General features: G+C 38.6%; 1 protein-coding gene across 1 annotated transcript in view; it reads left to right on the top strand.

The window, feature by feature from the left end:
* Gmds (GDP-mannose 4,6-dehydratase) overlaps positions 1 to 14,513 on the top strand; it is a 543,354-nt gene that overhangs the window by 211,979 nt on the left and 316,862 nt on the right. Inside the window, exons 5-6 of the mRNA NM_001246696.1 lie at positions 10,622 to 10,814; positions 13,155 to 13,259. Of these exons, the coding sequence (NP_001233625.1) occupies positions 10,622 to 10,814; positions 13,155 to 13,259 (298 nt within the window). The remainder of the gene's footprint in view (positions 1 to 10,621; positions 10,815 to 13,154; positions 13,260 to 14,513) is intronic.

Here is a 14,513-nt window from a genome sequence, read left to right as displayed (position 1 = left end):
GTATCACTGGACTACTATCCCACAAATAAATAAATAAATAAATAAATAAATAAATAAATAAATAAATAAATAAACTGTTCTCCCTTTGTGCATTGGAAGGTCTGCTTCAACCCTTGATGGCACCATCAAGCCTGGCACTTTGAGCCTTGATGTCCACTTGGCTAATTCCTGTCCAGATTCTAACATGTTTGTAGCTTTATGTTTCCTTAGCTTCTGCTGTTTGGGGTCAGGCCTTCACAGCCATTTCTTTTTAACTTTCTCCATTTAAATTCCATCACTGTTATGCTTAAGAATGGCAGTGCTGGGGAGTTATGGCCTTAAAACATGGCCATATATTTCTTATGTTGACTTCATTACTTAAACTGAGGTGTTTGAACTATATTTGGAAGCTCTGAATGAACAAGACATTTTTAGATAAGGGGATTCAATGAGATTTTAGAATTTAGAATAATGATTCTAGTATCAGGGTTAATGCTTTATAGTAAGGCATAACAAATGTCAGACAACATTCTGCTTCTAGGGAAGAGGGTAATGAACTACCCAGGGTGTGAAATAAATTGATGAATGGATGCAGGATATTAGTCTTAGAAGCAGCAGTGGGAGACTGGGCAATGTGCTGTTGATAACTGAAAATCCTTTCTGGACCCTCAGGGTAGACATCTTGATCTTATGCTTCAGTTCCTAGTTATTTTGCATAAAAGGTTAATTGACATTGTCTCTCCCAATCCTCAAATGAGTACTGACTAGACACTTACCTGGTATTTTCAGTTGTATAGAAAATAAGGACTGGAGAAGACTAATAATTAGTAAAAGAGAAACTGAGGCTTAATTAGAATGATTTATTTGCCAGGCTTGTCCCATTGGGAAAGTGCAGATCACCAAGGCCTAGAAGTTTAGTGACTAGAGATAAATAACTTTGTTTCACATCTTTTAGTCACATATACACAAGCATCTTTTCCCTTACTGAAAAAGTGGGTTTTGCCCATGAGAAATTTCAGTTTCTAATGTTTTAGGACTTTTTATTTTTTGTTTTACATTTTTTATAAAACTTTAATTTGTGATGATTTTGCCTTCTCTTGCAGTTAATATTTTTTCTTTCATTCCCTGTTTGCCTACTATGATGTAAGTATAAAATCATTCTCTTCTACCCACAGGAGTCTACTTGTCTCACATCAGTTCACAGATCCCAGGGATATAGACATTGGCCAACCTTTAAGTAGTATAATCATAAGGAAAAGAAAATCAGACTTGTCTTACTCAGAGTGACCTGTTCTCCCATAAAATGTAAAGTCTGGGTTACATATTAGTTTCACTGTAGGGACAAGACAACACAAATTCAAGCACAACATGTGCCTCAGTTTAATAGTTCATACACAGGCCTGTAATCCCAGCAGATAAAAAGGAGAGCATAGCCAGAGGCAGAGATCTGAGAGAGTCCAGAATGAACATGACCCTGAGCAGAGCCATATGAGGAGGGGTGATGGGAGCCCTCGGGAGACAAAGAGGCCAGGAGAGTAGACCAAAAGCATTGCTGGATTATATAGGGAAAGGCAGGTAGGGAAAGGGCAGCCCAGAACCTGGGCTGGAGTTTAGGGTAGGAGGTAGGATATGCCAGCTAGAAGGACCCTTTAACAGATGGGGACTCAGGGGTGCTCAGAGAACCTGGCAGCCAGGTGTGCTTTGATGTGTTAAATAGGCACCTCAGTTAGCCTTTGTCCTGGGTTTGAGATCTAACACAAGGGTGTGAGTCCAATAATTACTTTTCCTGCTCTTTTTTGAATATGAATGTATTTAAATCTTGAAATGGTCTGTTTTGAAGTGTCACCATGTTTCATGATTTTTTTGTGTGTGTTACCTCTTGTGGTCTTGAGTATTCTATTCCTAATGTAGCTTTATACATTTTTTGAAGAGACAAGGGACATTTAAAATTTACACTGTGAACTCCCTTTCCCAGAAATTTTGCAAACCTTCAAATGAAGACAACCCCTAAACCACCCACTGCTAGGGTCTTTTTTTTTTCTTTTTACCTTTCCAGAATGCAGGATTTTAATTTCGCTTTACTTCTCTCTGTGGCTATTGATTGGATTGGATTAGCAGTGCAACTTTGGAGCAAGCATCTTGTCTGCTGTTGGCATTTAGGTTAAAGGAGTGGGGATGTTCTCTCAGGCCATGTTGACAGTAATAGCTTTCTTTGATATGGTATTTGTCAGGCCTCTGATAATTTGGCTTAATTATATCCACAGTTTTTCCCCCATCTCTCCCTGTCCATGTGGTCCTTAGGCTTTTAAAGAATTTTGAGTTAGTAGCAATGCACTTTAATACCCACAAAGCTTCTTGACTTTCTGTCACAGTGTTATCTTAATTCATCAGTTCTCTACATTTGGAAACAAGGAGGTTGAAACACGGCAGGTGCATTATTGTCATCATTACTGTGATGAACCTTTTCTTTCTCTTTAAAATTCCTATAATCAAATATGGAATAGTCACTGCTGCTATACCAGAATAAGAATGGAGTACTGAACAAACATCTAAACAATGCATCTAACTTATGAAAACTTGTACAAACCAGTTGCTAGTTGAAAATTCTTTGAATTAAGTTACTGTCTTGCCTACTAGTGTGGCTCCAAATCTGTTTATACAAACCCTACACATAAACCTGTGGATACCTGAAACCCCACTATAGAGACTATGGGCCATATGGTAGATTCTCAGAGTCATTAACCTTTGCATAAGTTCACATTTTTGTTCAGTTATTTTGTGTATTGACTTAGAGAACCTGGAACTGGAGATACAGTTATACAGTTATGTTTACTTGCAAGAGCAATTCAGGACAGATTTTAAGGAATAGACTGAAGATTGTTGGAGAATACAAAAGTAGCAGGGATTCATGACTCAAACATTAATACTAAAGTAGGAAAGAAAAATACCAATATTTGAGAAATGATGATTACCAGACATCCTTCTGGGTCCTCTGATCTTCCTTATATTAGCAATAAGAGTCAAAAGATTAGGTAAAGGGTTATAATGAGATTAGCTTCCCAAGAAGAAGGTGAACCCCTCATAAGATAGACCAACTTTGCAATGTAATAAAAGTACAGCACCCTATGTCCTTTGACTTTTACTGCTACCTTTCAATAAGATTTTATTAGCAAAATAATTTAAACTCATGAAAACATTTTTATTGAACAGATATTTTGGTGTCTTGTTTACTAAGCACTCCAAAATATTGGGAATGGGACAATGGAAAAGGCAATGGAGTTGCATAGTGCTTCACATAGCCTTTCCTTTAGAGCATTGTACATTGTAGGGTTTTTTACTTTGTCCGGTGTAACCCCCATGAAAATTTTACATGTACATCTTAATTTACCTTTGAGTTTATAAAGGTTAACAAAGATTTCACTTGTTTTTATGGCTGGAATTTTTAGCTGGGTAATTAACATATGAATGTGTTCCAACCTATAATTATAAATGTTTTTAAGTAAAATTGTAGCTACAAGATAAGAAAAATATCATATAAAATTGTGTGTGGATCCAGGCCTTGATCTAGGCTAGGAGAATTCCAGTGTAGGCTCAGAGCACTGCACACAGTGAGTAAGCCATATTGAACTAGTCTTCTGCATGGCCTTGGCCATAGCTGTCTCCTCAGAGCCTCTTGTTAAGCTGTAGAGGAATAGACAGAATGTTCCATCATAGCATCTACTCATCTGTGTAAACCCAGAACTCACCTCCTGAAACATAGCCACTACTGAAACATACATAGCCAATGTGCTTTTTTTCCTGCTGCTTATTCTTAATCCCCAGCCCCAATGCCACACATCACTGCTGCTATGCATATCCACAGCTTGCACCTCTTATCCACTTCCTCATGTAACTTTTTCCTGAATGAACTTTTCTTCGATTTTTCTTTTTAAGTCTCAGAGTGCCATGGCCACACATTGTAAGCCTCTCACCAGAGAATCCCTACAGTATCTTTTGTATCTTTTTCCTGCCTCTTACTCGTCTACACCCACAAAATAACTAGCAGGGTAGCTGGAGGCAGGGTTCTGTTTTCCTACCGTGTGTTTCCTGTAACCAGCCCTCATTTCCCATAGAGTCAGCCCCACACCTGCTTGACTCTACCAACCCTGGTGAAAAGATTTGTATGTGGGCCCAGCTAGTAAGTAAAGTCTAGCTTTCCCTACTGACTCCTCTTTACTAGGAAGAGCTAACTCAAGATGGAAAGCACTGTTTTATTGTTGCCCTCTTTGATTCATAACTTTCTCTGGCAGAGGAGCTGTAAACAGAGCACACTGCGACTACTTGTGTGGTCTGAGACATTTTCCACACAAGGCATCATGAACTTCCCTTGAAACTTTTGTTAGAGGAAGCATTTTTCTTGTCTTTTGGCTTTGTTTCACTATATTTAGTTCTTTCACAGACAAACCACTTTCTCTGAGATGACATGGAATCATGAAATTTTGAGTAGTTTATTGAGGTGTGTATGTTCACATGTGTGCATGTGTGTGTCATCCTTGGACACTCTCCACCTCTCACCAAACCTGGAGCTCACTGATTCTACTAGAGTGGCTAGCCAGCAAGCCGAAGAATCCTCTATCTCTACCTCTCCATTGATGGTATCACAGGCACAGGACTACTGAACCCAGACTTTTTATGTGGGTACTGGAGCTAGAGCTCAGGTTCTTATGCTTGCATGGCACATACTTTATCCATTGGGCCATTTCCCTATGAGACTTTTAAAGTGAAATTTGCTCCATATGTGGTTTGTTCTATTATTAATTGTTTAATGATGTCATTTAGGGTCAAGTACTAAACTTCAGGCTTAAAAGCTTCTTAATCATTCTAGTGAGATTTCTTAGTAGCCACTATGTAACAGGTACTCTTCTGTATAGTGGGAACAACTACAAAATTGAAACCAAACCAAACCAAACAAACAGCAGCAAAACTGTCTTTAGGATGCCTGTAGGCCAGTTTGCTGAAGGAGGCCTAGGGTTCAGTGTAGTGACTGCTCCAAGTCACAGTACTCTGGAGCTGGTGGGGTGCACTCAGATATTCCAGGTTAGCAGATTCAGAAAAGGATCTAGGAAGACTGGGCAGAGAACGGGGAGCACACTGGCTCTGCAGCAGTACCTCTGGGTAGGCAAGAGGGACTCAAATGAGGGAGCCAAGGAATTATAAGGGGCCGAAGAGGCAAACAGGAAATGTGTCTGTCTTCAAAGTCTGCCATATTTCCATCTTCCAGTTGAAGATCCTGAAAGATTCATCCTTATTCATCATTTTTCTTTACATCTTAATTGCTTCTATGGAAATTTCTTTCCTATTGAACTTACTCAGTTTTCTCCTAGTTTTTGTGGCTTTATTTTTATATTTGTGAATTTGATATTTAAATGTCATTAATTTACATACAGTCTTCAGATACTGTGCAGATACATAGATATTGCAGATAAGATACAAGTCTGTAACGGTAAGGCTTTACTCCAAACCAACCGAGCCCTGCTGCCAAGTGAGCACTTTCCGCCAGGCTGCCTGAGTTCGCCCGCTGCCACATTAATGTCCCAAGTAACACAGAGAGACTTATATTAGGTACAAATGCTGCTTGGCCAACTAACTAGGATTTCTTACTTGCTAGCTCAGTCTTAAGTATCAACCATAAAGACTTATCTTATCGGATGGCAGCTGCTGGTGTCTTCTCTTGCCAGGATCACATGGCAGCTCCAGAGCAGAGAGCAGGAGGAAGAGGAAAAGGGATGACTTCCTTTTTGCCCTTGCTTTTATATGAGTCTCCCTGATATGTCACTTCCTGCCTGTATCACAAGACTTCTTTTTACTACATTTCCCAGAATCCTCTTTGACTCCTAGTCCCACCTAACTTGTTGGCCAAACAGTGCTTTATTCAACAATCAATAAGATAAACATACACAGAAGGACCTCCCCCAACACAAGTCTATCATCATGAAACTTACATGTATATAGCTAGGTAATAAGCAGACAGATCAAAATTTGCAAGGAAGAAGAAATGATAATGTAGATAAATATAGAGGGGATTAATGCTGGCTTCTTTTAGAGCAGTAGTTCTCAACCCTTTGGGTGGGTCTCATATCATTTGCCCTGTATTTCAGATATTTACATTTTGGGATTCATAGCAGTAGAAAACTTAGTTATGAAGTAGTAGCAGAAATAATTTTATAGTTGGAGTTCATAACAGCATGGGGAACTGTATTAAAGGGTCACAGTGTTAGGAAGGTTGAGAACCTATGTGTTAGAGGGTTTAAGAGAACTGAATGTTAGTGACAGGAAAGGGTGCAGTGGGAAGGGTGCCTTCATTCTCTGTAGGGACAGCAGAGGAAATACTTGAAATAGAACAGACTAGACACAGTTCGAGAGAGCTAGATGGCCACAGCGGCCAACTGGATCATTAGAGCAGGAGTAGTGCCTGGGATGGGTAGGGAGGGAATCATCTGAAGTGGTTGAGGCCAGTTTGTCATTATCCATAAAGTGAGCATTGGGGGAGCTAGTGTAAGGGGTAAGAAGGCTTGGATCTTTGTGAACTAGGAAGGGAAGGAATAGTTGGATGAGTCCTAAGCTTTGTTTTAGATAGATACCCTTTATATGGAGACAGAGACAGAGGTAGAAAGAGCTTTGGGAAGAACATCTTGAATTCAGTTTAACTGAGGCAGTATTTGGCAGACAAAGTAAGCAAAGGAAAACTTAGGATTTTGGAGTCATGTTCATAGTGATGGTGAGATGGTTATTGAAGTGGTCACATGCCTAGAATGTGGGTAGAAGGAGAAAAGCCACCTCTTCTGAACATGTACACTGAGTCCTGGGCCTGAAGCAGATATGTCCTAGATCTGGTAGAACAGCATCACAAACTGGAGGGCTGCCATCAATTGAGTGTGAAGGGATCTGGAAGAACATGAGGTCCAGAAACAGGTGAAGAGGTATTCTAGAGAGGGAGTTAGGGCAGGGTTTGGTAGACTTGGTTTTTTTCCTTATTTTATTTTCTTTCTGATTCATCTGTTCTCTTTGGCATATGAAAGAAGATGCTGCTCAACAAGTCACCATGCCTCTGAAAAATACAGATCTTTTTTATGACTAGTCAAAATATAGAATATGTATGTTTTACATACATACAGGCATTCAGTGGAATCTGAACTTTAAATTTTGAATTTAGGTCTTCACTGAGTTAGTGATAAGAGGCCAATATACTATGTCTCCAGTACAGGCAGCCCTGTAATCCCAAGTAGAAACCATTTGCTGAGCTAAGATGTACAAGGCTTGCAAAGTATCTGAACTTCCAGTTGAGAGTGTGTTTTTTGGGGTGAGGTGGGTCATCAAATTGAAACTCCTGGAATGTCAGTGTTGAGAATATAGGAAAGAAACAGTAATTTTTAAACTACTTCCTTTGGCTATTAAGTATCACTATAGTTTTAATTCAGAGGTCAGAAAGCTGTTTCTATAATGGGCCAGATAATACTCTCAGCTTTGTGAGAGTTACGTTCTATGGAACAAATTCATTCAGTCCAGTGATTGTAGTGTGAAAACAACTGTGGAAAACATGTAAAAGTGTGAGTGTGGCTGTGTCCTATAAAACTTTATTTCATAGTGGGCAGCTGGCCAGATTTGGCCCATGGGCTGTAACTCTCCAGACCTCTAGTGTTTTGAGACTCATACTCTTAACCTTTGAAGGTTGAAGCTATAAAGTACTGTTTTGACTGGTATGGACATATGGACATATGGAAGTTGGACCCCTAATTATATACAAAATTAATTCAAAATAATCATAGAAATTTAAGGGACTACAATTTAAACATAGAATACATCATATAAGTACACATTGATTTTAGCTTATACAAAAAGCCATTGTTTAAAATGATGAGAAGGGAACCCTCATGATGTGAAGAATTTTCAGGAGACTTGTGCCAGAATGTAGAAGAAGCTATCACAGCTTTAAAAAATGGGCAAAGGATTCCACTTACACAGATGGTCACTAAGTGCATGAGAAGACCCTCAATGTCCTTAGTCCCAGGAAAATGCATATCAAGACCACAAGCATGACTGTAACCTAAGACCACAAAAGTTGTTGGTTAATATATGGAGAGATCAGAACCCTTATTTGAATCAGTCAGTGAGACTGAAATGGTGCAGCAACTTTGGAAAAACATTAAATATAGTGTTACCACATATCCTGACACCTGTACACCTAGATAACCGTATCTAAGAAAGATGAAAACATTAAGAGAAGGAAGTTAGTTGTAGAAGCCCACGTATTAATCTCATTCATAAGAATGTTTACAGTAGGTAAATGGATAAAGGAAAAAGAAGAGTGATCAGTGACTGTCCAGATCTGAGTGGGAGCTGGGGAATTGACTACTGATAGCTACAGAGTGTTTGGGGAGTGATAAAATGCTCTGAAGTAAGATGGTAATGATGATTGCATAGTACTGTGAATTATGAAAACCATTAAATTGTAAACTTTAAAATAGCAAGTTTTATAGTATCTCTATAAACTATTTTATAGTACATTTTATGTATCTCTATAAAGTATTATTTAAAAAGAATAAAATGGACTGGGAATAGTGGTGCATACTTTTAATCTCAGCACTCAGATTTCAGGGAATTTGGGGCAGGTGGATTTCAGAGAATTTGGGGCTAGCCTGGTCTACATATAGTGACCTAGGTCAGCCAGGGCTATATAGTGAGACCTGTCACACTAAAATAAAATAAAACAAATTGAGTTGCCTCAATTTGTAAGAGCATTTGCTTTGCAAGCAAGAGGATCTGAGTTCAAGTGTCCTGCACCTATATAAAAGCTAGCTATGGTCATTTATACCTATAATACCAGTTTTGGGGAATAGGGATCAACAGATTTGGGGAGCTTGCTAGCCAGTAGGCCTAGTTCAAAACATGAGTTTCAATTGTACCCTGTCTCAGAAAATATGGTGGATAGACATAGAGGAAGATATATAGCATCTTCCTTAGGCCTCTGTGTGGTGTCTACAATGATATATGTGTTTCTACAAAACACACACACACACACACACACACACACACACACACACACACATACACACACACACACAATGGGGGTTATAAAATGACCTTATTTTTACTTTGTGCCTTTTTAAACATTGTGAATTTTGCTTTTTAATTTCCAGGCTACCCCCTAAGCTTTACATATAGCCCCAGATGACATGGATGTAATAGGTGGAGTCCTTAGTGAGCAGTTGATCAGCTCTTAACAGTGCCATATACCAGTGTATAGATCATGACTTCTGTCCAAGGGATGCTCAGTAGCCACTAAATAATGAAAGCCAATGGTGTTACTTACCCTATTCACAAGTCTGTCCATATGAATATGGTAATTTATACTACACTGATATACCAGGATTTAAAATAAGGTTCATTTACTTATCATGTGTAGAAGTTATTTAAGAAATAAATCTAGAAATCACATGGTCCTGGTTAGTTTTTTGTTTTGGTTTGATTTGGTTTTTTTTGTCAACTTGATACAAACTAAAATTATCTGAGAAAAGGAACCCAAATTGAGAAAATGCTTCCATCAGATTGATTATAGGCAAGTCAGTAGTATTCTTTACTTGTTTAATGATTGATGTAAGTGGGCCTAGCCCACCAAGCAGTACCAGCCTTGGGCTTTTGATCCTGGCTTGTATAGGAAAGCAGGATGAGTAAGTAAGACATGGACATCAAGCCAGTAAGCAGCATTCCTCTGTGGCTTCTGCTTCAGTTCCCACTTACAGGTTCCTGCCTTGAGTTCCTTGCCTGATTTTCCTCTATGATGGACTGTGATTGGGATTTACAAGCTAAATAAACTGTTTCCTTCCTAGGTTGCTTTTGGTTACGTTCATTATTACAGAAATAGAAACCTAACTAAGAATATGACTGTTTCCTTGAAAATCTGGAATGTGTTGTATCACATCTCAGTACCCTCTTTAAAATCAGTTCATGTACATATTAGCATTTTGCTACATCCACTGTCACTGATGAATTGCTTTAGCACAATCTCTATAAACAGCTTAGGAAAATAAGGTCATATTGGATCTAATTTCTATTTAAAGTGGTTTAAAGTGATCTGTGTGATTATATATATATATATATATATATATATATATATATATATATATATATTCATTCCAGTTATTCTTGTGCCCTTATTTAAAAAAAAAAAAAAACAGTTAAAAGTCACATGTTCATGTTCTCAGTCTTTGGTGCATAAATGTCAACTGGGGCTCTTTTAAACCCTGAATTTTTCTAAATCCCCACCTCCAAGAGTTTGGTTTAAACTGATTTTTTTAATGAATACCTTTTGAAGAATAGAGCATTGTCTCATCATGCAAAGCTTCTCAGGGATTCAGCTAGCATGTTGAAGAAACATAAGGGTGTTAAATTGTTTGTCACAAGTGCTGAATAAATATTGACGTAGTCTTCAGCTATTCTATACTGGAAGTAGATGATATTCTCATTGGAAATTCTGTTAGGAAGTAACCCTTCTTGTCTTCTTACCTGCATAGAATCCCAGGATATAAAACTTGTGCTTGTCGCCCTTGCCATTGTCTCTCACTGGTGGCCTTTATTGCATCTCATATCTGCCTTCTCTTTCCAGATTTCCTTTGACTTAGCAGAGTACACTGCAGATGTTGATGGAGTTGGCACCTTGCGGCTTCTGGATGCAATTAAGACTTGTGGCCTTATAAATTCTGTGAAGTTCTACCAGGCCTCAACTAGTGAACTGTATGGAAAAGTGCAAGAAATACCCCAGAAAGAGACCACCCCTTTCTATCCAAGGTCGCCCTATGGTAAGAATTCCTGTGCCCAGCTGTATGTGAGGCTCTCTGCAGGTGTGGGGATGTTTCTGCTTTCTTTCTGCACATGTTTCACAGCTGAAGTCCTTTGGGTGTGAGATTGACATTCAGATAGACTAAAGTGACTGGACTTGTTGGGAAACATACTGTATGCATTATTGCCGTTGCCTCCAGGTGAAATTAACACCTCATTCACCAATCCCTGTTCATCCAAACTTTCTACCCACATCACTTTAAATAGAAATTAGACCCAATATGACTCCTTTTTTCCTAAGCTGTTTATAGAGATTGTGCTGGAGCAGTGAGCTTTTGTGTTTGTTTGTTTGTTTTGTAATTTTCCCCATGAAAATTTCTCTAAACTCAAACCTAAGAGGGAAAAAAAAAAAACAGACTTATATGTGCCACACTTGTAAAAAAAAATCATGAAAGATGTATATGATATTTTAAACAGTTTGAATATTAAGATCACAATTTCTATTTTAAAAACAATCTTGTTTTACATATCAATCACCCAATTCCCTTGCCTTCCCATCCTCCCATTCCCCCCACTGATCCCCCGACACAACCCCACCCACTCCCCAAGGATAGTGAGGCTTTCCACAGGGGATCATCAAAGCCTGTCACATCATTTGGGGGAGGACCTAGGCCCTCTTTCCTGTATCTGGGCTGCAATAGTATCTCTCCATAAGGAATGGTAAACACTAGGTCCATTGTTAGAGGTCCCATAGCCTGCCCAGGCCTCCTACCTAGCACCCACATTCAGAGGGCTTGATTTGGTCCAATGCTGCTTCCCCAGCTTTATGACTAGGGTCTCCATGCTCTCACTAGGTCAGGTCAGGAGTTTCTAGGGGTTTCTCCAGCATGGTCTTGGCTCTTTTGCTCATCCCTCCTCCCTCTCTACAACTGGATTCCAGCAGTATGGCTCAGTGTTTAGCTGTGGGTGCCTGCTTCTGCTTCGATCAGCTACTGGATGAAGGCTCTAGGTTGGCAAGCAGGTAGTCATCAGTCTCATTATAGGGGAAGGGCATCAAAGGCAGCCTCTCCACTACTGCCTAGATTCTTAGTTGGGGTCATCCCTGTGGATCTCTGAACATTTCCCTAGTGCCAGACCTCTCTCTAAACCTATACTTGCTCCTTCTATCAAGGTATCTCCTTTCTTGACCTCTTCTATTCCTCCCCTGTCTCAGTCTTCCTGATCCCTCTTGTTCTCTTCTCCCCTCCTCTTCTCTTCTTCCTACCTCCCTCCTCTCTCCCCCCATGCTCCCAATTTGCTCAGGGGTTCTTGTCCCACTCCCCTTCTTTGGGGTACCATGTGTTTTTCTCTTGGGATCCTCCTTGTTTCCTAGTTTCTCTGGTGGTGTGGAATGTAGGCTGGTAGTCCTTTTCTCTATATCTAATATCCGTATATGCGTGAGTACATACCATGCTTGTCTTTCTGTGATTGGGTTACCTCACTCAGGATATTTTCTTCCAGTTCCATCCATTTGACTTCGAATTTCAAGATTTCATTTTTTTCCCCTGCTGAGTAGTACTCCATTATGTAAATGTACCACATTTTCTCTATCCATTCTTTGGTTGAGGGGCATCTAGGTTGCTTCTAGGTTCTATTACAAACAACATACTTTGTTGAACATATGTCCTTGTTGTATGAATGTTCATTCTTTGGGTATATGCCCAAGAGTAGAATTGCTAAATATTGAGGTAGACTGATTCCCATTTTCTTGAGGAGTCGCCATATTGATTTCCAAAGTGACTGTACAAGTTGACACTCCCACCAGCAATGGAGGAGTGATCGTCTTTCTCCACATGCTCTCCAGCATAGACTGTCATTGATGTTTTTTATTTTAGCCACTCTGGCCCATGTAAGATGGTATCTCAGAGTTGTTTTAGTTGCATTTCCCTGATAGCTAAGGATGTTGAGCACTTTCTTAAGTGTCTTTCAGCCATTTTAAATTCTCTATTGATAATTATTTATCATTATCTAAAAGTGTATGTGCGTGCACGCACCTGCGTGTACATTTGAGGGAGTTGGGGAGACAGAGATGGACACAGTGAAAGAGAGACAGAGAGAGCTAAGAAAGATGAACTTGATATATTGTATAGTATAGTTGAATAAATGAGATGGTAAAAGAATTAATTATGAATGTTGCAAATTAAGGAATTTTATTTCTAATGCATATGATTAATTGACACACAATGTTTGTTTTGTCCTGTGATTCATATTAGCCATTTTAATGCATTATAAATGACATTTTGTCAGTTATTACTGATTAAGGTGAATGAAAAGCACAGTCCTTTATAGTAAACTTTGTCTTTAAAAAATTATTCCAACAGGAGCAGCCAAACTTTATGCCTATTGGATTGTAGTGAACTTTCGAGAGGCTTATAATCTCTTTGCGGTGAACGGCATTCTCTTCAATCATGAGAGTCCTAGAAGAGGTCAGTGAGTATGTTATCAAAGGAGAATTTGAGACTTTAACCACAGGAAATGGTGTATGTATATTCTGTTGATATTCTATAGGTTGAATGAGTTAACATCTACATATGTTATAAATGTCTGTGGTAAATGAAGAAATATAAACCAGCTTTAATTTATAAGAACTTTAGAAAAATTCTATGTGAAAAGCTGGACTGTGTGCCAAATTTACTAGTTTCATTAGTAGTTTTCAACCCAAGTATTGGCAAATTTCTGTGTGAATGCAAAGAATGAGAAAAGCTGCTGGTGGTTTCTGTCACTCATTACTGTTTACCTAGACTCAACCAGCTGAAAAGTAAGTCTCTTCCCTTTACATTCCATTAGAGAGACACCAGAAATGATTGTTTCTAAAAGATACTCTAAAATCATTTTGAAATAAGTTCTTAAGCATTATTGTTTTTGTTTGTTTGCTTTCCTGAAAACTTTATTTGCTTGCATGGGCTTAGTTATCATTGAGACTATTGGCAATATTTCTGTTTTCAATATTTAGTTTCTCATGTTTTAGTTAAACATGAGAAATATTAACCAAGCTACGTGTATTCTTATGGGAATAGAACCCACAATATCATTCTTTTCAAAGTAAAAATTATTTGTATAATCTAAATCAAAGACATTTTATTAAATTGAATGGCCATTTAGTCTTAGAGTGTAAGAATAAATAAGAAGACTTATAAATTGCTTCTTGCCCAATAACTAATAAGACATAACTATTTCAGTGAAATTTTATGTGACTATATACTCAAGTAATTAAGCCAACAAATCATAGAGAAAGATTAAAGTGACAGGTTTATAAAGGTGTCTTTAGCATCACATATTTTTTATTTTATAATTGCTTCAGTTAACAATTCCCATGACGGGCTGTTAAAGCATGAATGCCAACTTCCCATCTCTGATAACACACACACACACACACACACACACACACACACACACACACACACACACACCATTTCTTTAATTAATTTTATGTTCTGGGTATTGCTGGTAAGGGGATGTGGAAAGATAAGAGGGTTTTCTTTTTCCCTTGCAGCATCTGGTGTGTGCAGCAGGACAGGGTGGGGTGGGTGTAGGGCCACTTTAGGAATCTTCTTGCTGATGGTAAGCCTGTCTCTTTTATCACAAGCATGTTTGTATGTTTTGTTGGATTTCTGTATTTTTTTCCTCTTCAACCTGACCCATTCCTCCTATCCCTTCCACAAAAAAGTAAAAGTTAATTG

This window comes from Cricetulus griseus, chromosome 3 (genome assembly GCF_003668045.3).
Source record: "Cricetulus griseus strain 17A/GY chromosome 3, alternate assembly CriGri-PICRH-1.0, whole genome shotgun sequence".
Classification (NCBI taxonomy): Eukaryota; Metazoa; Chordata; class Mammalia; order Rodentia; family Cricetidae; genus Cricetulus; species Cricetulus griseus.
Note: the sequence above shows the minus strand (reverse complement) of the source record. Positions and strands in the feature narration are given on the sequence as shown.